Source organism: Salvia miltiorrhiza, unplaced genomic scaffold, assembly GCF_028751815.1.
Source record: "Salvia miltiorrhiza cultivar Shanhuang (shh) unplaced genomic scaffold, IMPLAD_Smil_shh original_scaffold_188, whole genome shotgun sequence".
NCBI lineage: Eukaryota > Viridiplantae > Streptophyta > Magnoliopsida > Lamiales > Lamiaceae > Salvia > Salvia miltiorrhiza.
The window spans coordinates 53861-81091 of NW_026651497.1; the positions used below are offsets into that span (position 1 = coordinate 53861).

Here is a 27231-nt window from a genome sequence, read left to right on the forward strand (position 1 = left end):
TATGCCCTCGACCACGCAGGACGCATGCTCCGAAGTCGATTTTACTATTTTGCCCTCTTATGTAATCTATAAATAAGCCTTGAGCTCGCGCATTATAGACCACGTTATCTCAAATTTATAATACAGCAGCTACTTTTCTCTCGTTCTAAGCTTTCTGATTGTTTACTTTACCTTCTCCGATCATTCACACTAGGTATAGTCCACGTTTATCGCTTTTAGTTTAGGTGTTGGTTCTTTGTTTCACCAACTGGCGCCGTCTGTGGGAAGTAACTGAGCTAGGATGTGAGTTTCCGTTCGCCGGCGCATGCAGATTTGGAAATTATGTTCGGATCTGCGTGCGCGGGCACCGATCGGGCCGATAATGCGGTCACCCAAGTGAATTCGAGTCGATTGTCACGTGTTTCGGGTTGATTTGCCTTTAAGCTTCTGCGATCTGTGTTTATTTATGATTTTTGGTGCATGGGGAAAGGTAGTGAAAGACGTAAATCGTGAATTGGGAGGATTTGTGTTTATTTACCGATTGATCGGTTTAATTGTATGCGAACGAAGGGTTTCTTCGTAGAACTGGGGTTTTCCTTACAGATCTGATGTTTGTACCGGTGGATTGTGGGATAGTACTCTGTTTTCGGTTGTGTTGAGTTTTTGCTGTTAATTTACGGGTTTTGCACCGATGATATGTTGATTAGTACCTTGTTCCTGTTATCCTGGGTTTTTGCTGTTGATTTACGGGTTTTGCATCGGTAATATGTTGATTAACACTCTGTTTTTGTTATGCTGGGTTTATGCTGTGGATTTATGGCTGTTTTTCGTTTAAGGGTGATAACTATCGGTGTGTTCCATGTTTTTACGGTTAAATCTTCGTTTTATCCCCTGTTTAACGCGTTCTGTTGGTAACCCGGCTGATTGCTGTGATGATTTTGCCGTTTTTGGGTTTTATGGTTATTTTACCGCACGATCGTGGTAATTTTGGGCCGTGATGTTCGTTTTTCCTGCATAATTCTCTTTCTCTATCATTTCTGACGCATATCACTAACGAACTTCGTGGTTGATGTTTTGTTTATATCCGTCTTCGGGTTTTCTTACGAGTTCAAAAAGGAATTACTTGGTTGTTGCTCTGTCATTCGCACTCTGTGAATTCAATCTATGCCCTGGGTTTATTTCCCAGTGCATAGGGATATCTTGAGGGGAAACTTTTAACGGCCTCTGCGCCGGTGTTCGGGATTTACTATTTCAGCAATTTCAATCAGTAAAGGAGGATCGACTCATTTGTTATCTGGATTTTTCTCACATCGTTTATGTGTAGGTATTATGGGATCTTCAGATGCTCACCGCAACTTGGAGAAGGAGTTCGACTCCGCTGCTCTCACTACTGAGATGCCTACCTCACTGTTTAACGGCCTGCAGGGCAACACCACCTTCACTGTGCCGCCAGGTTTTCCGGCTATCCCAGCCACTCCGCTGACAGGGTTAACAGGCAACTTCCAGAGATCTGCTCTGGTGACACCGGGATCAGACATGCCAGGCTTGGTCCCCACGTCTGGTGGTGGGCAACTCAACTTTGGGCTAACGGAACAGATGCTGGCGCTGCTTCACTACTCGGCCGTGCGTCAGGCACTGGGGACTCCCCTGTTATCCACCGCCCCCGCTGTAACTACCCTGGTAGGAGCGACCAATCTACAGGGCATTGAGACACCACCTCCCGCTGCTCAGGAGGCAAACCATCCGGTAATCAACAAACAGGCTGTGGCAATTGGGGAAATACAGAAGCTACCCACCGAGAGGACACAAGAGAGAAGGCCAGAGGGGAGCCGAGTTCGGCTCAATAGCGTTGTCATGAGGGAGAGGGTTGACGAGTCTGATAGTCAGTCCATCTCCCCCGTGTTCGAGGAGGAGAGGCCGAGGGAGAAAGCGCGGCTGAGAGACCAAGTGTCGCAACTGAAACACCAGCTCCAGAATCTGGAAGAATCACTAAGGGAGGAATCCCAGAGGGACGATAGAGGGCAGAGGTAAGAGAAATCGAACAGAGCAGAGAAGTCGCACAGGACAGAGAGGTCCCATCGTTCAGAGAAATCGCGCTATATAGAGAGGTCAGAGGAACGGGAGCTGGAGTATTCCTCTGGCAGGCCAGGGCACAGGGTTCACAAACGTCACGCCCATGACGCACCAAAGGAAATAAAGGAGCATGGGAGACATAAGGAGGATAAAAGGGCCAAAACGTCGAGGTTCTACCTTGTCAACGACCGCAGTCCTTTCTCCGTCGACATTCTGGCGGATACTTTGCCCAGAAGCTACAAACCTATTTCGCTGGACTACGATGGTACCACTGATCCAGAGGTACACCTCAACCGATTCGAGGGCCTGGTTACTCTACACATGTATACAGAGGGCATCAAATGCCGTATATTCCCCACCACGTTGACCGGCCCCGCTCAGCTGTGGTTTGGGACGCTTGCCCCAAATTCCATCCATTCGTTTGAGGACTTATGAGTACGTTTTCTGAGACAGTTCACGAGCTCGCGAAGGGTTGGGAAATCAGCCATCTCGCTGATGGACATTAAACAAGATCAGAACGAAACTTTGCGGGAGTATACTGCTAGGTTCAATCTCGCTGCTCTGGAAGTGCCAGAGGCGGAATCCCAAATCAAGAATTGTGCCTATGTCAGAGGGCTAAAGCCAGGGCTCTTCTTTGATGAGCTGCAAATCAGACCGGCTAGGGACTTCGACAATATCATGTCTAGACTACCGGGATACTTACAGTTGGAGAATGCCAGGATGGCAAGGAAAGCTGAAAACGACAAACACAAGGCTAAAAAAGCCGAGGAAACACCAGAGAGGCAGCAACACCAGGATAGGGCCCCTTTTAGAGGATTACCCCCGAGGGTACCTCCCACCCAGGCAGAGGGACCACACCGCCAACAACGCACTGTGAATGAAGTTACTCGTTTCGACGAATACACCCCTTTGAACAAGACATCGGAGGAGATCTTCCATCTGATCAAGAATCAACCGTTTTTCAAGGCGCCTGGGACTTACCAAGATGGGCAGCCCCAACAGGGACCTAACAACAAACTATGCGAGTATCACAATGCCTATGGGCATTTTACCAAACATTGCGGGCATCTGAAGCATCAGTTGGAGCTTTTGGTGCGGACAGGTAACCTGGATCAATTTATACTCCGAAGGAATGAAACCCAGGCACAGAGACTAGAACAGAGGCATGTTACTTAGATGACACGACAATTTGTAGACTGAATACTCTTTTTCCCCACAGGGGTTTTAACGAGGTTCGGGGCCATGATATCAATAAATTTGGATACATGGTTCTAGGGAATTCCCTGGTGTTGTCGAGTTTATTTTTTATTATCGTTTTTTCAAATTGCATATTTTACTTAACATGTTCATGCAGAGGCATTGCACATGTCACCAGAGGGGGGAGTAGGGTGTATACCCGTAGTCTCCAATTTACAAATTCAAAATTGCTTCTCAGCAAGTCAAGGGAAAAGTAGAGGAATCATTGCTATCGTAAGCCGCAAAAGTTGGTTGCACCCCCAGGGTCTTCCATGCTCTGCGCAGAGAAATGGAACGCGGAATTGCTTCTTAGCAAGTCAAGGGAAACATAAACAGCCAGGAACAACGCTCGAACGAGGGGAAGAGCAGAGGGATCACGCTGCCACCAAAGCAGAGGGATCATGCTCCCATCAGAGCAGAGGGATCATACTCCCACCAGAGCAGAGGGATCATGCTCCCATCAGAGCAGAGGGATCATACTCCCACCAGAGCAGAGGGATGATATCGTAAGCCGCGAAAGTTGGTTGCACCCCCAGGGTCTTCCATGCTCCGCGCAGAGGGATGCTATCGTAAGCCGCGAAAGTTGGTTGCACCCCCAGGGTCTTCCATGCTCCGCGCAGAGGGATCATGCTGTCACCAGAGCAGAGGGATGCTATCGTAAGCCGTGAAAGTTGGTTGCACCCCCAGGGTCTTCCATGCTCCGCGCAGAGGGATGCTATCGTAAGCCGCGAAAGTTGGTCGCGCCATCCGGGCCTTCCATGCTCCGCGCAGAGATTACTACTTAATCGTAAGCCGCGAAAGTTGGTTGCGCCGGCCAGGCCCTCCATGCTCCGCGCAGAGTATTATTTCTGTTCAACCGTAAGCCACGAAAGTTGGTTGCACCCCACGGGTCTTCCATGCTCCGTGCAGGGTACTATTTCTGTTCAACCGTAAGCCACGAAAGTTGGTTGCACCCCCCAGGTCTTCCATGCTCTGTGCAGGGTATTATTTCTGTTCAACCGTAAGCCACGAAAGTTGGTTGCACCCCGGGTCTTCCATGCTCCGTGCAGGGTACTATTTCTGTTCAACCGTAAGCCACGAAAGTTGGTTGCACCCCCGGGTCTTCCATGCTCCGTGCAGGGTATTATTCTTGTTCAACCGTAAGCCACGAAAGTTGGTTGCACCCCCCGGGTCTTCCATGCTCCGTGCAGGGTACTATTTCTGTTCAACCATAAGCCACGAAAGTTGGTTGCACCCCCCGGGTCTTCCATGCTCCGTGCAGGGTATTATTCATGTTCAACCGTAAGCCACGAAAGTTAGTTGCACCCCCCGGGTCTTCCATGCTCCGTGCAGGGTATTATTTCTGTTTAATCGTAAGCCGCGAAAGTTGGTTGCACCCCCCGGGTCCTCCATGCTCCGCGCAGAGGGTTACTATCTAATCGTAAGCCGCGAAAGTTGGTTGCACCCCCCGGGTCCTCCATGCTCCGCTCAGAGTGTGCAAGCTTGGATGGGAAGCAGCAAAGGAATGCTTGGATGGGAAGCAGCAGCGAAAGTCCTTGCCAGAGGAGTCAGCGAAATCCTCGACCAGAGGAGTCAGCGAAATCCTCGCCAGAGGAGTCAGCGAAATCCTCGCCAGAGGAGTTAACGAAATCCTCGCCAGAGGAGTCAGTGAAATCCTCGCCAGAGGAGTCAGCAAAATCCTCGCCAGAGGAGTCACCAAAATCCTCACCAGAGGAGTCAGCAAAATCCTCGCCAGAGGAGTCAACAAAACCCTCGCCAGATGGGTCAGCCAAAATCCTCGCCAGAGGAATCAGCCAAAATCCTCGCCAGAGGAATCAGCGGAACCCCCAAAGCAAAAATCAGAGAAACGTTTGAAGCTAGTGCGGAGGGCTAAACTAAAGAAGTGCCTAGCAGATGAGTCACTCAAATTTCAACAAAGACAGAAATCAACATCAACACCAAAAATATACACCACAGGTGGAGATCCGGGAATGCAAACTCAACATCAATGGGCAACAAAAACAACACAAAGTACGAAGGAAAAAAAAAGCACAAGCAGGGAAGAAACTTCATTTAAACATGCCAAGGAGGCAGAGCTGTACACTAAAAACCAGAAATAAGTATTGAGTTTTTACAAACTAAAGAGTTACAAAAAATTTCGTAAAGACAGAAGGGAGATCATGACATCAAGAGGGCGGGACGGAGGAGTTTGGGGCAGAGGCAGAGGAAACCGGGGGAGGGACAACACTTGCAGAGACCTGGCCAGAAGAGGCTCCCTCTGTAAACACCTGCAATGGACCAGCATCCCTCACCTTAGGGAGACGGGTTTCCACGTCCAAAAGCTTCACAACCTCTTGCACATATGATTTTTCGTCTCTGTACAGGGTAAAAAGCTGATCCACTGCGGAGAAAGAGAAAACAGAATCATCGAAGGAGGAAGACGCCAGACCAGAGGGCAGGGGAGGCTCCATGCTATATTGGGAAAATGTCCGGGTGCTGTTACCAGTTGGATCCCGCAGCCGGTTCACGAAGCCCACCAGGGAAGCAGTGAGAGCAGGCATATACAGCGGAGCAACAGGCAATGCGTCAGTCCCGATCCCAAAGGCAAAGTAGGGAAGGGCCTTATCCAACACCGGATACCACCACGCCGGTTTCTGCGGGGAAACCTCAGTGATCCCCATCAGCTTGTTTACGTCCTCATCCTTGATGTTCTCCATCAAGGCCGGCAGGTTCAGGGCATCAATTTGCTCCGGGGCCGCCCCCGTCATCTCCAACGCCTTTGTGGCAGACTGCTTTATCACATAGGCGAAGAGGGGCCCGAAGTCCTCTAGATACTCTGGAGTTTGTTTAAAGGCCGCCAAGGTGCCCTCCAGCATCATCCCCAGGAAGTGCTGGCCTTGTGGAGACAAGAAATACTCCAGACGCTGATCCCGTGCCCCCAGGACGTAGCCACGGTTCTGAACCTCCACACAAGTTTTCCTCCAGCCACGCTTGGCCTCCTTATAGTCATCTTCATACCTCGCCTTGAATTTAGCAAGGCTCTCGTGACTCTCCTTCGTCACCCTCGCCAGTTCAGAGGCCAAGGAGGCCTTCTCCACATCTGCCTGGGCCAGCTGAGCTTTTAACTCAGCAATCTCCGCCTCAGCTTTGCTGAGACGCTTCACCACGCCGGCCACGTCATCATCACGCTTGGCCACCGCCGCTTGCTCCTTTTCCCTCTCTTTCTCCAATGCATCATAATCTTGGATGCACTGGATGGCCCCCCAGAGTCGGGACTCCATCTGCAAGAAGTAAAGCGAGTACTGTCAGACCAGAGAAATGGTTTTGTGCCAGAGAAATGGCTTTTTGCCAGAAAAATCAAGAGGTTAGTAACTTAATCTTCAAACAAAAATACAAAGTGCAGGATACCTGAAGAGCCAACTGACCAAGGTGGCTGGTCAGAGTCTCTCGTTTCAATTTCTCCACCAACTCCTTGTCCTTCGGATGGACACGGGCATATAGGGCTTCAACAAATTGCTGCCCCGATAGACGTGCAATCGGACCAGGGATAGTCACCTCTGTCTCCTCAGCAGGAGGGGATACAACCTTGCCTTTACCCTTTTTGGCGGCTCCTGCCCCACTAGCAGATTTCTTCGAAGGCTCCACAGACTTGCCGGCCTTCTTCAGGCTCTCCTATTTCTCTTTTTCGCCCAAGGAGATCAGACTCCTCTTCCTTTTCTTTGTGGTGTCTCGGGCCGAGTCTGGGGAGGGGACTTCGTCAGTAATGTCCACCACAAGGACATCTTCTTCACCAGCACCAGATACTCCACCGGCGCTAGAACGTCTGCGCCTATGGACAAGGCCACCGACGTCAACCTCCGGATCCTCTGAGCTGAATGTGCGCAGGGCTTCCACACTCTTTCCCTTTATCAGGGCGAGAGCCCTGGGAGGGAGTGATCATCCCAGAAGTCGCTGTCACCGGGTGAGAGGGATCTGCCTCGGGCAGGGTTGGTTGTTCTGAAGGACCTGTATGGGAAGCAAACCCTCCCGAGCCATGCCCTTCGCTGCGAATGGGAGAAGCAGCAACAGCTAGATCAAGCCCACACTTGATCCTCCAAGACATGCCTACAAATAAAAAAGTTCTACACTTATTAGAACCAGGGTAACAATAGTCAATATACTTTCTAACACATATTTTTACCTATGGATGCCTTTGGATACAGGGGAAATAGGCCATTGTATGCCAAAGCCGAATTGTTCTCGGCAAGATATCTACAGGGGAGGGGCTCGGCGTCATTCATGGCATTGAGTTGGGTTATAACCCCCAGGTCAAAGGTGGAGGGGGGACCCGGAGAGGCTGGTTTATAGGTGGTGCGAGGGCTGTGCCATTCCAGTTCTAGAGCGCCATGATCACGCCAGGAGCCAATAAGGGTGCGCACATAACAGTATTGAAATAAAAAATCTTTATCATATGAATTCAATGAAGAAAGGAAAGTGGTGGGATATTTTTTAAGGCCAGCAAAACTATACAAAGGGCTGCCTTGCATGCGGAGAGATTGGGTCTGGAAAAATAATTTGGCGGTGTCTCCAACACCGTGGGCGCGGCATAGAATGTGGAAGGCGTATAGTCTCCGAATGGCAGAGGGGGTAATTTGGTAAAAAGGGATGCGGTAATGATTGCAAACCTCAACCAAAAGAGCAGGGGGAGGAAGCCTCAGGCCAGCATCTATCTGGGCTTTCCAAATGGTCGCCATTTTAGGATCACGCAATCTCTCGGGGGGCGTTGAGGCTTTAGAGAAGGCTATAAATTTCAGGTCTGCAGGACAACGACACTTGTCCCTCATTTTCTCCATCTCCGCGACGCTAAGGCGGGAGTCAGGAATAGGCTTGGGGGGCTGGGGTGTTTTCTTAGTTCTCTTTGCAGGCTTAGAAGGATTTGAGGTAGCATCAGAATCGTGTGAAGCGGATGGGGAAGGAAAGTCGACGGGATCCTGGGGCTGGGGAGAGGAAGACGAAGAACCTCGGGGAGAATGAGAAGGCGACCGCGAGGATTGGGGAACGGAAGTGGAAGCCATTATCGAAGTTTTTAAAGAAAAAAACCTAGGGTTTCTAACACGCTCAATCAGAGCACCAACAATTATGCAACCACGCTACAACTAATCACAGATACCAGGAAAGGGAGCACGCGAGTTACCTAAGGTCGGGAGTTCTTTAAAGTCGACGGATGGGGCTGGAACGGTAGGGTCGCAAGAAAATCGCCGGAACAGTAAAAAGGAGATCACCGAAACTTAGAGAAGAAAATGAGGAAGGGCGGAAACAGAATGAAGAAGATGAAGGAATAGAAATTCAAAACTGACTATGTAACGTACGCGGGTAGCTATCGGCATACGGGATGAACGACGCGTGGCCCTAAAAAGCAATCGACGGTCGAGGATTTCTACGGGGAGGCGAAAGGACGCAAAGGCTGAAAAAGTAACCTTGGGATACGGAAAAAGCACTGTAGAAGGGGCGGGCATTTAATGCTGGTGACGTCATCCACGCGGGCGAATCCTCTGACTAGTTGCACCATTCTAGAGCAAACTAGCCAGACCAGAGGGGGGAGTAGCAAAAACTCCAAAGAGAAATTTACAGGGCTTACCTTTGCTTTCTTACCATATTAGAACTTTTATGTCTTCATGATTTACAGGGATAAAGAAAAATAGCACAGCACTGGCTTCAGCAATACTTCGCTGGTTGAACACGAAGAAGACCCGGTTCAACCAGACTAGAGGGGGGAGTAGTTGATGAGGAGTAATATATGTAGAGCAGAGGAATGCTTTCATCAATGGAATCACGGGAAGCAGCGAGGTAGCTTTCGCCAGAGGAATCGTACCCTTCAGAGGAATCATCCTCGCCAGAGGAATCGTACCCTTCAGAGGAATCATCCTCGCCAGAGGAATCGTACCCTTTAGAAGAATCATCCTCGCCAGAGGAATCGTACCCTTCAGAGGAATCATCCTCGCCAGAGGAATCGTACCCTTCAGAGGAATCACACTCGCCAGAGGAATCGTTATCGCTAGAGGAATCATACTCGCCAGCGGAATCACATTTGCCAGAGGAATCACCTTTGTCAGAGGGGCCGTTCTCGCCAGAGGAATGGCCTTCAACAGAGGAATCACCAGAGACGCGGGGAAACCTCCCGCGTAAGGGCGATTTTACCATTATGCCCTCGACCACGCAGGACGCATGCTCCGAAGTCGATTTTACTATTTTGCCCTCTTATGTAATCTATAAATAAGCCTTGAGCTCGCACATTGTAGACCACGTTATCTCAAATTTATAATACAGCAGCTACTTTTCTCTCGTTCTAAGCTTTCCGATTGTTTACTTTACCTTCTCCGATCATTCACACTAGGTATAGTCCACGTTTATCGCTTTTAGTTTAGGTGTTGGTTCTTTGTTTCACCAATGTACTTGTTTTTAAGATTTTTAGTTGGCATGTTGTTGTTATTTATGGGAGAAGAAGTTTCGTAGTTGAGCAGACATTGCACTTTTGGCATCGCCACACAACTTGAATTTCTTTGGATTCAGCTGCTTTTGGTTTTACTAATATACTGTACTGTTTAATTTCTTATAAACTAACTACTACTAGCTATATATTCCCATCGCTCAGATCCAATCCGTTTAAAATATATATGAAATTATGTCACACCCCAATTCCTAAAGGAATAAATATGACCGAGGTGTGAATAATTCATAGAAATAAACAAGGAACAACCTTGTTAAAACCCGAATAATAAGATAACGAGTCGGGCTAGGCCCCTTTGGATCACAAGTTTTGTTTCATGTTTCTGACAACCGACGTTCATTGACTTGAAACTAGAAATTTTAAATCGAAACTCGACATGAAGTCATCTTAAGTTGAGATAACAAAATATGTATAAGAGTTATTACAACAGCGGAAGTCTATATAGAAATTGAACCTCAGCCTCAGCTCAATCCCGTCAACACCGGTCAGCCAACCTGAAAACATTTGAAAGTATTTTTGGGCTAAGTACTAATGTACTCAGTGGGCATGCATTTTCATAAACATTTCATATTTCGTAAAGACAGTTTATCCAATCATAATTGACATAACTTAGAAGGTTTTAAAATTGAAAGGACTTCTAAGCATGTTAAAATAATTTCTTTCATTTGTGCGCACATGTCACACTCCCTTTCCGTTACTCGCTGTGATCCCGGACCTTTTAGCCACCGACGGATCCATTACTCCCGCTTGCTTGAACTGAGGGCGTAACCCAGCCAAGTTCCCATTTGGGACCCAATGCTCCGGAACACATCCCGTCGAGCACCCTTATAACGCCTCATACATGATTAGTGCCCGATGGAGATCAACCCACCAGGTCAGCTAATAGGTGTACACAATTCTCAAATAACGTATTAGGTCAAGAGAGAACCTCGATCGATTCATTGTTGCGAGCCTTAAACGGAGCAGAGTGCACAAAATATTTTATTGGATAAACAGTTTGCATTTCATTAAATAAACAATTTTCATTTCATTGAAACATTTAGAGCTTAATAATTCAATCATACTTTATACATTTGGAAAGTAAGCCCACCTGGATAGGCAAAGCCTGAAGATCATAATCACATAAACTTTTCTTGGGAAAGCAGTACTAATCCCCTTGGTCCACAAAGCCTACAAGAAATTCTATCCTTAATAGGTCTCATGAAACTAATCTTAATGTCTTAGTGAATATACTAAACATACTTGATTCATCACGCCGGGTTTCCAAAATTTAGTAAATAAATAATTGAAAACTAAATTCTTGAGTTAAGGGCACCAACAATATCCTTACTCGATTTTCTTAAATAATTGGATTTATAAATAAATCAATTAAATCATGAATGCTTTCACTCACAAAAATACTTGATGTAAATCATTTCATGCTTAATCATATATGCACATAATACCTATCATTCTTTAAATTAATTAATTAAATTAATTATAAAGTCTAATTAATATAAGAAGGCAGCCCATCTGTTAATAAAATCAGAGGCCCAACATAATTAAATAAGCATGAGCCCAAGTGAATTAAATCAAGAACCCTGCCAATTTAATTAAAAATCGGCCCATCATAGGCCCAACTCCAACCCTATTTCCCTTCTCTCTCCTTATTTCACAGCTGCGCCACCCCCCCATTTCGTCTCTCTCACACTCACAGTCACTCCCACGTGCACACACACACACACACACGCTGCAGCAGCGACTGCCGGCGATACCACGCCGCCGCTGCCGCCTCCCTCCGAACTCCGCCCGGCTCCCTCTGTTCACCTCACTGAACTCCGACCGCCACCACTTCTCTCTCTTCTTCTCTGTTCGTTTTCTGTGACTGCAGCAGGCGTAGGATGCCACCGACCGCGCCTCCCATATGTTTCCGAACTCGGAGGAAACAGCCTCCACACCGCCTCCGCCTTCTTCCTTGGCGACGGCGAGGTGCCGCCGCCTCCCTCGTTCTCAGATCCGAAGACCCACCCCTCTCTCGCTCCGATTGACAGCAACAAAGCCGTCGTCGGAGCCCTAGCCTCAACACCACCGACTTCACACTTCCTTGCTCCGATTCCCGGCGACAGTAGGGAGGACCGCCGCCCCCTGACCTCCAGTCCAGCCCTCTGCAACCCCAACAACACCAACACCCTTCCCCCTCATCTGACTCGGCTCGTACATACCTCATCAGTTCAGAAAAACCTCTAGCCAAATTCTAGCTTTCGCTTTAAATCAATATTTGTTCTATCTTTGTTTTCAGTTAAGCCTTTCATTTTAGTGAATATGGAAACATGTATCTCATACATATCATGAATTGAAGCTTAATATAAATTCTATTTCTTGTTTTCTGATTCAGTTTGCACAATAAGCACACAAATAAAGCATGCTGTGAAATTGAATGAAATGATAATACGTTTGAAAGAATTGAAACCTTAAGGTGGTGGTTGAGCTCGGTAGTTTCTGTGAGTCAAGGAGATGGAATTTCTTGAAGTCCAGTGGGTCGAAAAATCTTCTTAGATGTGTTTGTTTGAAACAGAGTACAAGAGAAAGCTTCCCTTAGCTAATATAATTGAGAGGTATCATACTGATGTGGAGATATTAACGTGTAGAGGCAGTGACGTAGCCAGACTTTTTAGTTAGGGGGGCCAAATACTCTCTTCGTAACCAGCTAAATTTATTTTAATTTTCTAATATGGAATAAATATAAGTAAAAAACATTTAATCACTTATTCATTTTTATTATCAATTACACTTATTTTGATGGAAAAACAGAGAAAAAATACATTTTCATCCATTTTCCATCATTTTCACATATTTACTATGATGGAAAATTTTCTCTGGCCAGTGTGAAATATTTTATCGGGCATCCCCTTTTCACTCATTTTCTCTCCAATATTGGATAATATTATCCTAAGTATGGGTGTGAAAATATTTTTCAACATTTTATCATCTTTTCATCTCTAGCAAAACATATGATAAAAAAAATGAGAAAAATATTTTCTCACCTTTTCTTATCTATCATTTTCCAATAATTTTTTTTTCAACTGAAGTAAACGCACCCTTAAAACACTAGTTTTACAATCGTTCAATAGCTTATCTCCTTTATGTAGAGAAAAAATGAGATTATTACTAAAATAAGAATATTTATGTATTTATTTAATATTAAATATAAAATTACTAAAATACCCCTAGTGTTTTTGAAATTTCCAGGGGGGCCCAGTGCCCCCACTGCCCCCCTCTAGCTACGTCAATGTGTAGAGGTGTGATATTTAAGTTTGAATGATAGGTTAGTTAGGGATAGACTTTGTGGGATAATAGGGAATGGGTTAGGGATAGACTTTGTAGGATAATAGGGGATGGGCTTGATGGTAAGGGTTGCTAAAAGTAACGAAACGACATGATATGACAATTAAAACATCTGTGTTGGATTATCAAATTGTAATAATTCTTCAAGGTTCGCTAAATAAATAGCTCATATAAATGCTCAATTTAAATAAATATGCAATGCACAAACATTTAAGTAAATAAAATTTTACAAAAGTTTTTTTGTAAATCATTTGTTGGAATTAAAAATAAATCGTTTCATTTCTCCAGCGTGAATCGTCTCATACTTCTAAGTTCAAAATTTACTCTAAATTTAGCTAGGAAAAAGCGGGGCGTTACAAATTAATATAAAGAAATACATCAAGTGTGGATTAATTAGCTCAAAGTCTATGTATATATGATCAATTCTGTTGAAGCATGTGAAATTATTGATGTTTTTATTGCTCAACTTTTTCCAATTCTAATGACTATTAGTACTTGATAAAAAGATAATGAGCTAGGTTCAAATTAAGGGAGTGTTAATTTTATGCATATTCAGACGTCATTCCTCGTGTATTGTAAATGCAAATCAATTTCTTAATTAGATGTTAATTATGCCAATTACTATATTCTTAATTAAATTGCTCACATTTTTTTTCATTACACTCGGGTAAGGCATGATTTTTATTTCCCCGGCCCCTTCTTTTTGTTATCTAATTTAGCCTGAGAAAAAGAAATCAAATGTGACAGATACGGAAATATTGTCGTACAAGAGGCTCAAGTAAGAACGATACGTAAAATGTAAATGTTAATTATTTTAATATAAAAAAAATTATCTTCACTCAAAACAAATACTCATTCTATTCGTTCTCATAAAAATTTCTAGAGCGCAAAGCAGAATAATGCTCCCCAACACGAACGTGGACCAAATCAATTTTTATTGCTGCATGATTCTCAATACGTATAACTAAATATCAATTCTAGACTTTTTATAAAGAGACTAGTTTGAAAGCCAAAACGTTTTCATATTAGATTTGAGGGATGGCATAACTCTGTCTAAATTGCACACTGGTGACACAATTCAATTTCCCTAGATTTCGTAGCATATTTCATTGATTTTTTTTTCTCATTATAGTATCTTATTTAAATAAATAATAAAAATATTATGAAATATACTATTTTATCCTTTTTCAAAATTCACATATAGATGCAAATTATGTAATCACGAGTTCTAAGTCTTTTGACGCTTATGGGCCAAACACAGTTTTGCGGCCCGTTTTAGTGGTAATAAAGGCCCAAATAATTCCCCACACTGTTTTCAAGAAGGGCATATTATTTATTTGGTGGCTAAATTATCTGAGAATTATAGTGTAGTTTGCTTGGATTTAATAAGGTGGTAGGAATTTCATCATTTGTCAAGTTGCATTGACAATTGAGCATTAGATTGGTGAATTTGATTGACTTCAATTCTTGGAATTTAAGTTTTTCATTATATCCATTAACCAATCCATTATAAATTCCTTATTATTGTTGGGATGTTGTCGAGGGAGGGACTGAGTACTGAGTAGTTCTAATTCTCATTCTACTCCCAATACATAAGAAATCAAATTTTACAAAATAGAAATAGAAAAATCCTTGTATATATATGTGGTACTTGTCAGGTGTCCACATTACTAAACTTGTGTATAACACAAAAATTCCACCAACATGAAAATAGTTCAAAGCATTATTACCTTACCATATTGTCAGGTTATCAATTAAATTAATCGAGTTACCCATGATGTGAATTTTTAATTAGGAAAAAAATTATTAAAAGGTCTATCGTGTGATGGATTACTCAATTTTGATGTTATTTTCACAAGTTGTTATTAAGCATAGAAATATCCAATATTGGGTTGATTGTAGTTTTTACCCTATTTAAAAGACAAAAACAAAAATATACCCATTATAAAACAAATGTATAAAAAGTACCCATTTTGGGGTTGAAATGACTATGATGCCCTTATTTTTCTTTTTCTTTTATTTTCGTTTTTCACCTTTTATTAATTTTTTAAGCTGAGTAAAAATTATAGTTGGTAGTGAATATATCTCTGCAACTTGAACATCAAACACAAAACGAAACCCTTTTGAAATATTCATCTGCAAAACTTAGAAAACTTCTTTAGTTTTGGGGTTAATTCTTCGATTCGAACATAATCCGGTGGTTTGAAAGGTATATTGAGGTCTTCTATACATGAGTTACTATTATTAAAACTATTTCTATGGTTTATGAACAACATTTTTGAATTGCAGTTGATAGATTTCGAAGATTCGCGTGTTTGTTATACAGTGTTCGACTAGCAAACTTCGCTCGGCATGCTCGACAAGTCAAGCATGTCGAGCATATGTGGTATATGAACAAATACTCGACATGCTTGACCACGTGGAGTCGAGCATGTCGAGCATTAAGCATTTAGAACTGTTGCTCGACGTGCTTGACTTATCGAGCATGTCGAGCAACGTTTTTAAGTCGAGTGATGTAAAATAACGACAATTGCTCGACATGCTCGACAAGTCATACATGTCGAGCAAAGTTTGCAAGTCGAGCAATATTGAACAATTACTAGACATGCTCGACTCAGTTCGAGTAGAGCATGTCGAGCAACAATAGATATTTTGTAATTTTTTTTATTCAAATGTCATTTTGATATTTCGTTGTTATTTTCAGATGAGTCAATTGTGTATGGTTGTATCATATGGTAGTTCATGGAATAACGACAAGTATGAGGGGGTCGCGAATATCTCTGTTTTCCATCATTGGGATTTGGGCATGACATTCAACACATTAGTAAGTTGGATTCAATGGATTGTTTGTTTAGACACAATTATTTATGATTATTGGATATATTCATATATGAAAACTTCCGAAGATGAAACTTTGAGAATCAAGATACTAGACGATGAGGATTTAAAATTAGTGATTGATTCTTTTCAAGTGCCGAAGATATTTGTATCAGTTGTTCAAAAGCCAAATGTTCCTTCTTCTAGTTTTGTGAATTCGTTGAACTCTCAAGCCACAAATGTGAATATGAAACAACAAATGTTTGAAACACTACAAAATCCTCAAAGAAACATGGATCAACTTATTGCGCCTAGACATGACGTTGAAACTGAAAATGTTGCTGCCAATCATGTTGATAGCATTACCAATAATGTATTTGATGATGGACATGGTGTTGATTGGGGCTATAATGAGGATGTTGATAGTTTAGATAATTTAGATGATGGTGATGCTGATGCTGATGTTAATGCTGATGGTGATTGTAATGATGTTGATCAACATTCTGGTAGAAATATGCATAATGTACCTTCCTTAAGCAGCTCATTTGTGGATGAGAATGTAGAAGATGACATTTAGGACAGACAAAATGGGCATGGTCAATAATGGATCATTCCCGGTGCTCTATATCAAGCGTCACTTCCTTGTGATGAATTAGGAATAACCAATAGGTTCAATCGTGATACATTATCAAAATGATCTACATATATGGATAAAGAAAGCATGAAAACTGCATTAGGGCTATATCATTTGGTAAATCGTGTAGAATTTGTTGCTGAGCGATCTGACAAGTCTATATTCTCAGTTGTTTGCAAGTATAGTGAACAATGCCCATTCTTACTACGTGCTATAGTGCACGGAACTGTTTGGAGGGTTATCAAATGGGTTGCTCCGCACAGTTGTCAGATTGACTTGAGAAATCACAGTCCTAGAACAGTGTCAGCGAGGACGATAGGAGCATTTTTCACTCCAACCTTGATGAATGAAGGTGCTGTTTTAAAGCCTAAGGAGATGCAAGTACAATTGAGAAGACAATATGGGTTTGTAGTTGATTATCAAATGGCATTGACTGGGACGAATCATGCTATCAGTATGATATATAGAGATACAGATAAGTCTTTTCAATTATTACCTTCATATTTGTACATGTTGCAATAATCTAACCTCGGTTCTATTGTTGCATTACAAACTGACTCTGTTGATCGTTTTCAATATGCTTTTATGGCTATTGGTGCTTGTGTAAATGGATTTATGTCTTCTTGTCGTCCTGTTATAGTTGTGGATGGTACACATTTGAAAGAGAAATAAAGAGGTATTATGTTTGTTGCTGCTACAAAAAATGAAAATGAACATGTGTTTCCAATAATTGTAGGAATTGGTGATAAGGAGAATGACGTTCATGGATTTGGTTTTTCAACCAATTGAAAAGAACTTTTGGTTGTCCTGATGATTTATTATTTGTGTCTGACCAACAATGAAGTATTAAGAATGCTATTGATACTGTGTATCCCGGGATTCCTCATGGTGTTTGTACATATCATTTGCAGCAAAATATATCAAGATAGGGTGCTCATGTGGTTGCTATGTATCAAAAAGCATCCAAATGTTACAGAAGTCAGGACTTTGATAAGCAAATATCTAATATTGCAAGGACTTCTGAGCAAAATGCATTTAAGAAATTGATGGATGTTGATCCAATACGGTGGTCTCGTAGTAAATGTCCAGTTTAGCGGTATGAGTTTCTTACTTCCAATTGTGCAGAATGGTTGAATGGTCGCCTTAGATGGGCTCGTAGATTGCCAGTTTGCACTTTTTTAGAATGTGTACGGACATTGATTGCACAGTGGTTTGTTGAGCGACGTAATAAAGCTTTGGTGAGAACCCATATTTGAACTGAATATGCACAATGTTGTTAGAATAAAATATTGTATATAATGCATTAAACAATATCAATTACACTTACCATGAAACCAGTGCTAGTGATAGTGACCCTTCATCCACTTTATTAAGCTTCGCTAGTCCCGGTTGTGCATGAAGAACAACAAGATATGCATCGATGTGGACGTCTTCCAACAAAGTGGACTTGTTTTTTATACACTTAAAAAAGCTTGAATCCACGTCATTTTGTAAACCAACATTTTTTCTACACATTAACATTCATCATTAATATATATGTACATTATATATCTAAATTAAAGTGTAAATTTGTTTATATACTTACTTGCCACCTGTTTTCAAATACTTTCCAAAGTCATTCCCTCGTTTGTCATCAATGTGGAATGGACTATGCAAAGCGGCCGAAGGCTCCCTCCTTCTAACCTCCTTGTAGTCTAATTTGGAATGAATTGAACTCTGGCTAGCCTCACCTTGTGTGAACTGAGTAGGAGCAAAGTAAGGGTAACTTTCATACTGAGTACCCCATCTTGATCTATCCCATGACGAAATCTGTGAAGGCATTGGAAAATGAGAAATGCAAGAATTCCCTGTTGGAGTGAAGTTTTGATCTTCTTTGTGACCTGCAACCTTTTCATTCACACTCTACCAAATATCAATCCAAATATCAATCAAACAATAATATTATAACAAAAATCTGATATTCCAACATTCATTATGACTTGCTCACATGCTCGACAAGCTCACCAAACACATGCTCGACACATATTTAGTCGACAATATATTGTCGAGCATTAGTGCAAAATGCACTTATGCTCGACATGCTCAATGTACTCATGCTCGACAAAAACTCACTCAAGAATATAATGTCGAGCATTAGAGTATTTTGCACTAAATCTCGACTTGCTCGACGCACACATGCTGGAAAGACATGAATTACCAAAAAATAAATTTGTTTTTGAAGCAATAATCATCACATAAAGCAATACATGTACCAATCCATCACTACCAGGGCCCGTAGATACTCCAACATTTTTCATTACTTCTCTGGCATTTGACTTGTCACCCATTATCCTAGCGCTATCAGGCTGCAAGTAATAAGCGAACATTATGTAATTTGTCTAATATAATCACTATAATGAGCCCCTTTAGATCAAAATGAGATAAAATGCAACTATACAAAGTAACACTGCCAATGGATGCATTAACCTGGACCTCTGGATTGTCAATGGAAGCATTATGCCTCATGAAATTCATATACTGAGGAAGCTGACTCATAACTTGTCGCACATTGTAATCCCCCATTTGTTGAACAATTGTTGACCCATCAGCTTTTGTACTACATATTCCCCTATCTCTTGAACAAATGATTGACGTTGGGAATATGTAAAACTGTATACAGGGTCTTCTGGACCAGCTGGTCGACTAGTTTCATCCACGTGAAGATTCACTAACCCATTTGAACTCCCAGGATGACTAGCTGCAGTTGTCTTCTGGGATTTTACTTGCTTCTTTGATCCAACTTCCTTTTTGGATTTCTTCGGCATCCCCCTAGATTCCATATACTTCAACTTGAAGGGTTCCTTCTGGTTCGATTGATTTCCAACTCCCTTGTTTTTTTCTCATCCGTGGGGTTCTAAATGGGATATACCTATTTCATTTTAAAAAAATATTAAGCTTAAACATGATAACAATAAAGATTCACAAACATAATAAACATTAACAACTTATAATGCTTGTGATGCTTTCAGCATCTCGCAGTGTCCTCGAAAATAGAAACCGCAAGATACGAGGAATTGGTGATGTGGAAGCTATACCTCCACATGTCTTCCCCAGTTCCGGGATTGCACAATAGATCTATGCCTAGTAATTGTCATATCCCAGTTTTTAATCACTGATTTAAAATTTAATAATTAGGGTTCGGCATCCATTAATAATAAAACTGATTTGATTTATCTGATGTGCTTAATTCTTATTGTTATTTAAATCCATTTGAGATTTAAAGGATCTTTATAAATATGGTGCACAAGTTTAATTAGTGGTTTGAGCGGCTTGTAAAGTGAATTAAATCTACGTATTTAATTTATACACGAATAATAAGCAGAAGCCAGTATTTGATTGCAAACACGCGATTAAATAGTAGATGCACTGAGTAACCAAGACCTAAAGATTTATTATTATTTACAATTAGAACTTCCACCACCACTATCAATCAATGCAGTAATTGATTTTTTTTCTAAGTACAGGAAGAAATCTTTGCATATAAGCTCACTATCTAATTTGCTGGCTTTAAGAGGAAGATTATGATTAAGATAGTGTCTTCCACTATCTAATTATATTATCAACTCCTTTTCTTTAACTTTGCTAAAGCCATGTTTTCCACCTCTTCAACCACCACCCTTTGCTCCCCACCAATACACCTAACTCTCCACACTTCATTTTTTTTTTATTTCTCCACCACTACATTACATATTCAGCACTACATCTTGCAGATTCCTCATTAAGAAATCCTCTCTCTCTAATCTTCTAAATTACCATTTTCTTTCCTCCTACTCCTCACGGGTCCTTCAAAGAAATTATCAAGTTTGTTTCAAGTTCCAAATCAAGAAGGTAGGTAATTAAATGTCTTACTCTTCATTAATCTTCCAGTTTCAATTTCAAAAAAAAATTCATTCTTACTTTGTGATCAACAAATTGCAGAATCGAACTATTGCCAACACCACCCCTCATATCAAGGTTACCTCCTACTTTACTTTCTCCATATATTCATTTGTTAAATTACAAAACTATGATTCAAATGAAAACAGATCGAACACACGCATCAATTACCACTTCTTTTAGACTATTATTGTTTCAATTACATCAGCTTATCACCATCAGAGAACCACCAACAGAATAATACACACGCACACATTTTACTATATTCTCTAATCTATTACATGTACAATCAGTTTTTGTAAATAGAAATGAATGAAAATGAACAGAATTGAAACCCTAAGTGCTCTATGTGTGTTTTGTGCGTGTGACTGGAATTTGGGGGGGTGAGAGCAGCCGGCGGCTGCTCGCGGCCGGAGGCGGCGCGGCGGCAGTCGCCGCCTTTTTCCTTTGTCTGTCTGAAACGAGAGAAAGATGGTTAGGGCTGCTGTAAAAAAAAAAAAAAAAGAGAGAGAAGAGAAGGTAGAACAGGGGAGGGAGAGAGAGAGATAGGAGGGAGGACTTATCTTCTCCGGTGACGACGACGCGGCGGCATCGGCAGCGGCGACGCGGCGGCGGAAGCACCGAGCTGTTCCTGGTCGGCCGGAAAAGAGGAAAAGAGGGGGAGCTCAGATCTGGAGCCTACCTTCCCGGCGACGCAAGGCTCGGCCTCCACCGCGATTCCAGCCAGACGAACGACGGAGGAGGCGACGGACGGCGGCCGAGCTCCTTCACGGCGAGGCGCATGCATCGATTCCGCCGAGGGAGGAAGGGAGAAGATGAGTGAGCAGAGGGAGGCGCCGGCAACGGCGGCTTTGCTGCTGCTGTCCGGCCAACGATGGAGAGTGAGATGGAGAGAAGGGCGGCGGCCATGGCTGTCCTGTGGTCGCCGGAGCAGCTCACGGCGGAGCTCGCGAGGAAAACAGTGAGAGAGAGACGATCGAGTGAGATAGAGTTGAGGGAAGAGGGCGAGAAGTGAGAGGGAGAGAGGGAGGTAGAGCCGCCGGCCTCCGGCGACGGCGCGACCGTCCGGTGGCGGCGGCAGGCAGGAAGCCGAGAGGGAGAGAGAGGCGTAAGAGTGAGAGAGCGGCTGATGATGCTTGTGTGCTGATGTGTGTGTTTTGTATATTTATATGTGTGTTATAGAATTAGGGTTTAAATTTTAGGATTTATTATTTAATTTGTGTGGGCCGAAAATTTTTATAAAAAAAGAAAGAGAGTGGGCCGATTTTTATTTCTATGTGGGCCGATTTTATTTTAATTCTGCTGGGCCCTTTTTGTTCTTAATTGATGGGTTTTTATTTTAGTTGTGTGGACTAATTTTATTTAAATGCTTGGGCTATTGTTTTAAATATAGGCCTACGAATCTTGGCCTTATTTTTTTTTAAAAAAAAAAAATGTTTGAATTTACACTAAATTATTTAATGAATTTAAATCTCTTGATTTAAATTTTAATATTTAAAGTTGGGATTATTTATTCTAAATGAAGTCCATTCTATTATTTAAATTATTAATGGACTTTAAAGCAAATATTTTGGGATTAAGCCCCATTTATTATATGATAAAATTATTTTCAAAGCTTACGAGTATGGATTTCTTTTTTTTAAATGGTTAAAATGTTTTATTTCATCTCAATGGATTTTAAAATGTTTTATTATTTATAAATGAATAATGGAAATTCTTATTTATTTACATAAAAAAAAAAATGAAATGTATAGAATATTATAAATATGGTTTCTTTTAAAAGAAAAAGGATTAAATTATTTTATGAGTAACTCCATTATAATGGAATTAAAATGTCCTATTAGAATGGCTTCATGTTTTAAAAAAAAATATTTAGACTATTTATGTAGAATTGTGTTATAGAATGATTAAGTATATGAATTACTTTATCAAATGAGCTTGGGATTTAATTGAGATATTAAATTGCTAAGCATATGTTTATAAATGATTTATTTATTTAAGTGATGAAAATGTGCGAAGTATGAGAAAGCATGATTTATAATGATTAAATTTTCAGGGTAATAATATATAGCTTGTTCTTAATTGATGGAGTACTTGACTAAATGACGGGTGTAGAAGGAAGTTATGGATTATGTACATGTTGATGTTCGAACAAATGGGTTCGAACCTATATGATAGTTACATGATAATTGGTTACATTTTATTGATTGAATGAAACGAGATTAATATGGATGCTAGAACCCTAAAACATTAAAAGATACCTTAGGCACGTAGAATTAGACTTTGTCTTATGACAATTTCTTCACGAACTTATCGACTCTTCATCAATGAAGGTCCGGGCGACAGAAAGTGAAGCAGAAGAAGAAACGACTCCACGCCAGCTTTAAGAACAATTGAGGTGGGCATTATTTTATTATTACGTATATAGAGATCCCCTGCGTGACGTAGGCCTCATATGCGAATATATATGCATGATATGTTTTGACTATTTATTCAGTTCTTATGAAATGTTTATATGTTTAATGCCCTTTATGAAAATGAAAATGTTATGAAAATGAAATGTTTATGAAATGATTGACTGCCAAAATGTTTATGTTTTTATATGTATCCTATCTGTGTTGGTTCGCCAACTTTAAAGGAAATCCAATTGGGATCCTATGCTAGACAAAGGTCGCTAGCTAGGGTTAACGTGTACACTCATGGAGACCGCGAGTCGCTTGCGACCGGTCTTGGCGTCCGTGGTAAGGAGGCCTCCTTCCCGGCGCGTGACAGAAAGGACAGATATGGATCATATAGACTGAAAATGGGATGCATCCACCTTTATGAAAATGAACGAAATGTTTTAGTAAGCGCAGGTCATTTATGAAAACCCCTGTGTGTTACTGTTATGGCAGTTCAATTTATATATGTATGCATGTTGTATTTCGGCTTATGTCACTGAGTATTTTTATACTCAGCCCTGCATGTATTTCTAAATGTGCAGGTTGAGCAGGCGATGGAATGGATTGGTGTTGAGCGGATTTCCCTTTTGATGTTTATGTAATGAAACCTTGAGTATGCATCTCCATATGCATAACTCACACGTTTTTCCGCTGCAAACTACTCTGAATTTGTTATCGTATTGTGGAACTTATTACTCCTTCATTTTGTTTAACTTTCATTTGGGGTTTAGTCGTTATGGCTGGCTCATTTGTTAATTACCCAAGTGGTTATATATATATATACCACTAGTTTGTTGTTATTAATGTTGGTTATTTAGTAAATCCCTTTTAAATTTCCATTTCTTATTGTTCACCCAAGTCATAACCCCGGTTAACCCGTCATTGGGATAGTGGGCTGTGACAGAGTGGTATCAGAGCAGTTCGTTTGCTCTGGCCCTAGAAACCATTTTCTAAAAAGTCATGTCTAGTTTGATTCACTAGACATACGTGGGTTCATACGACACCGCTCAACACTCCATTGCATCGTGCTCAATCAAGGAAAAAGGTAACTGCAGTTACAATGTTTTAAAGATGTTATTATTCTAAACTGTTTCATGAAAATGTTTATGTAAAGAGCATGCTATGATGAAATGTTGAATGTTTTGCCTTTCATTGAAATGTTGAATGTTTTGCCTTTCATGGCATATCATTGCAGTTATGATGTTATGATAAGAGAAGAATGATAGAGAATTGACACATGCTTTCCCCAGAAAACATAGATTGCTATAAGTTGCATGATCACTATTCTAAAAGAACATAGACTACTGGATTAGTAGGATATCTCTACAATCTAGATTCTTGAAAGTGATGATGTAGAAGAATGAAAGAGAACTTAGAGCATTTCAGCTCCCACAAGAAGACAATAGTTCTTGTGAACTACAAAGAGGAATGAAAAGACATGTACGCGTTGAAGGAAAAACACGGGATGATGATACAAGACGAATTCAAGGCAAACGCTGCATCAAGGGTTTGAGCATAGTCTCTACGTTCAAATGTTCACATGCGATGGAACACCGAATCGACTTTTAGTACACGATAGATTTTAAGAACAGTATGCTTTGCCTAATGTATATGTATATATTTGTGTACATGTTATACGCGGGGGTTTGGGTCCAATAGGACATAGAACTTTAAGTTAAGCTTTTGGTTGTCAGTACGAACTTGAGTTTTATTATGAATAGTTGTCCACGACTTTTTAAGTTTGGGATGATGTTTTCCGTGTGATTGGGAGGTGATGATGATTGGACCTAGCCAGTCCACATGATCCAAATATCAGTCGACGTCTTTTGGGTTGAAGACCCATGTGTTTCAACTTTCGGTTGAAAAGCCAGATGAGTTTTTACTCTAGATCATTTTGTTCGACCTAGTAGTTACTCCTTTCTACCATCTGGTTATTCGTTTGAGTTTCTCAACAAATTTTTCTGCACCACTTTGTTTTGATATCGTTCAAGAATTGAGCCTTACAATTGTTGAGTTGTCCTAGTACCCTCTTGTGATCAATAAGGATTTAGATGTTTTGTTATGATGCTTTCATGATTAAATCAAGAGGAATATGTTATGAATTGAGGTAAGGGAATATACTGAAGGATCTTTTATTTTTGAAGCACAGAATGCCTCCCAGAAGAGCCCCAAGAAACAATGTGGGAACCGCAAACGAACCCCCACGAAGGGTTGAGGAACTTTTTCTTAAACAGAGCCCGCCAACATTCAACGGGACCGGCAACCCGACTGATGCCGAAATCTGGATTAGAGCAATGGAAAGGATTTTCGACTTTCTTTACTGTTCTGACCAAGAGAGACTCTCTTGTGTTGCATTCCAACTAACTGGGTCGGCAGATTTTTGGTGGGAAACCAAGAAGAGGGCAATGACCCTCGAACAATTGGAAAACCTGACTTGGGAAGACTTCAAGACGGAGATCTACGATAAATACATTCCCAAGAGCTACAGAAAGAAGAAAGAGACGGAGTTTTTCAATCTGAAACAAAACAAGATGTCCGTGACGGAATACGATCGCGCTTTCTGCGACATGTCTCGCTATGCCCCTCATCTGATCGACACTGATGAAAAGATGGCCGAGAAGTTTCGTTCAGGCCTTAGGCATGAGATCAAGATGGCGCTTGCTGGTCATGGTAATCTCACCCACTCTGAGGCACTTAGCAGAGCCCTGGATGTTGAAGCAGCCATGCCTGAAGACCGCCCAACCCAGACTCAAGCTTCGGGAAACAACGATCGTGGGAAGAGAAAATGGGATGGCAACAACAACAATAATAGGGGTTACTACAACAACCAAGATAACAAGAGGCCATGGCAAGGAAACATGATGCAACAAGGGCAATGGCAAGGACGACCAGTCAATCCAGGATCAGCTGGAAACAATCAGGGCCAGCTCAGGGCACCTTTGTGTCCCAAATGCTCCAAGTCACATCACGGCATATGCTTAGCTGGCAGCAATACCTGCTTTAAGTGTGGCCAGAAGGGCCATTTTGCCAGAGACTGCCAAGGAAAACCACAAGGAGGAATGAGAGGGCCGAATCAGCCGGGCCAAGTACAACCACTCAGGGCTATCCAAGGCCAACAGTTACTCTACCCACCACCACAGCAGCAGTATCGACCTGCGGCACGTCCACCGCAAATTCCACAGGCAAGAGCCTATGCCTTGCACAAGAATAAACAAGGAAACAACCAAGGGAATTTGGCAGGTATGGGCACATTACTTGACACACCTGTTATACTTCTGTTCGACACGGGTGCCTCGCATTCTTTTATTGCAAGTGTATGTGTAAAAACTTTAAAGCTCCAACCTGAAAAGACTAATCAGGACTTGAGAATTTCTTCACCAATAGGAGGAATAGCAGTAGTAACACATGCTTGCTCGAACCTAGAACTGACCATAGGATCGTTTAAGGTTATAGCAAACAACTTGCATGTTATATCGATGGAGGACGTTGATATAATCCTGGGAATGGACTGGCTAGCGGAGAACTATGCCACGATATTGTGCCAAGAGCGGAAAATCGGTTTCAACTTTCCAGGAAGGGACGCTTTGAGTTTCCACGGAATATGCAGGAGGAACAGAGTGCCGACTATTTCAGCTTTACAGGCAAGGAAGATGATGAACAAGAAAGACTGCCAAGCCTTCCTCGTATACCTGAACGGGGGAATTGAGACCGAAAAGACAATGGAAGATGTAGAGATCGTGCGGGATTTTCAAGATGTTTTCCCAGAAAATTTGCCAGGATTACCACCTGACAGACAAGTAGAATTCACCATCGATCTAGAGCCAGGAGCGGCGCCGGTATCAAAAGCACCAGTACAGAATGGGCCCGAAGGAATTGGAAGAGTTGAAAATCCAGTTACAAGAGTTGCTGGACCTAGGCTTCATCAGGCCTAGTGTGTCCCCATGGGGAGCGCCGGTGCTGTTTGTCAAGAAGAAAGATGGAACCTTGAGATTGTGCATCGATTATCGAGAGCTGAACAAGCTAACGCTTAAGAACAAGTATCCATTGCCCAGAATTGATGATTTATTCGACCAACTCAAGGGCGCGGGTGTTTTCTCCAAAATCGATTTGAAGTCTGGGTATCATCAGTTAAAGGTTAGACATGAAGATATACCCAAAACGGCTTTCCGAACAAGATATGGTCACTACGAGTTCGTAGTTGTACCGTTCGGACTAACAAATGCACCAGCTGTGTTCATGGACCTCATGAACAGAGTATTTCATCCTTATTTGGATAAATTCGTCTTGGTGTTTATTGATGATATCCTCATTTACTCCAAGAATGAAGAAGAACACAGGGAACATCT

At 41.9% G+C, this 27231-nt stretch overlaps 2 protein-coding genes across 2 annotated transcripts; one reads left to right on the forward strand and one right to left on the reverse strand.

Annotated features, from left to right (window-relative positions):
• Positions 1-5453: 5453 nt before the first annotated feature.
• LOC131003292 (uncharacterized) lies at positions 5454-5984 on the reverse strand. The gene has a single exon (XM_057929796.1). It carries the CDS (start codon positions 5982-5984, stop codon positions 5454-5456), a length of 531 nt encoding a protein of 176 aa, XP_057785779.1.
• A 14184-nt stretch (positions 5985-20168) lies between these two features.
• LOC131003293 (uncharacterized) lies at positions 20169-26539 on the forward strand. The gene is made up of 4 exons (XM_057929797.1): positions 20169-20396; positions 20487-20522; positions 25035-26125; positions 26493-26539. Exons 3-4 carry the CDS (start codon positions 25036-25038, stop codon positions 26537-26539), a joined length of 1137 nt encoding a protein of 378 aa, XP_057785780.1. The 5' UTR covers positions 20169-20396; positions 20487-20522; position 25035.
• Positions 26540-27231: the final 692 nt, after the last annotated feature.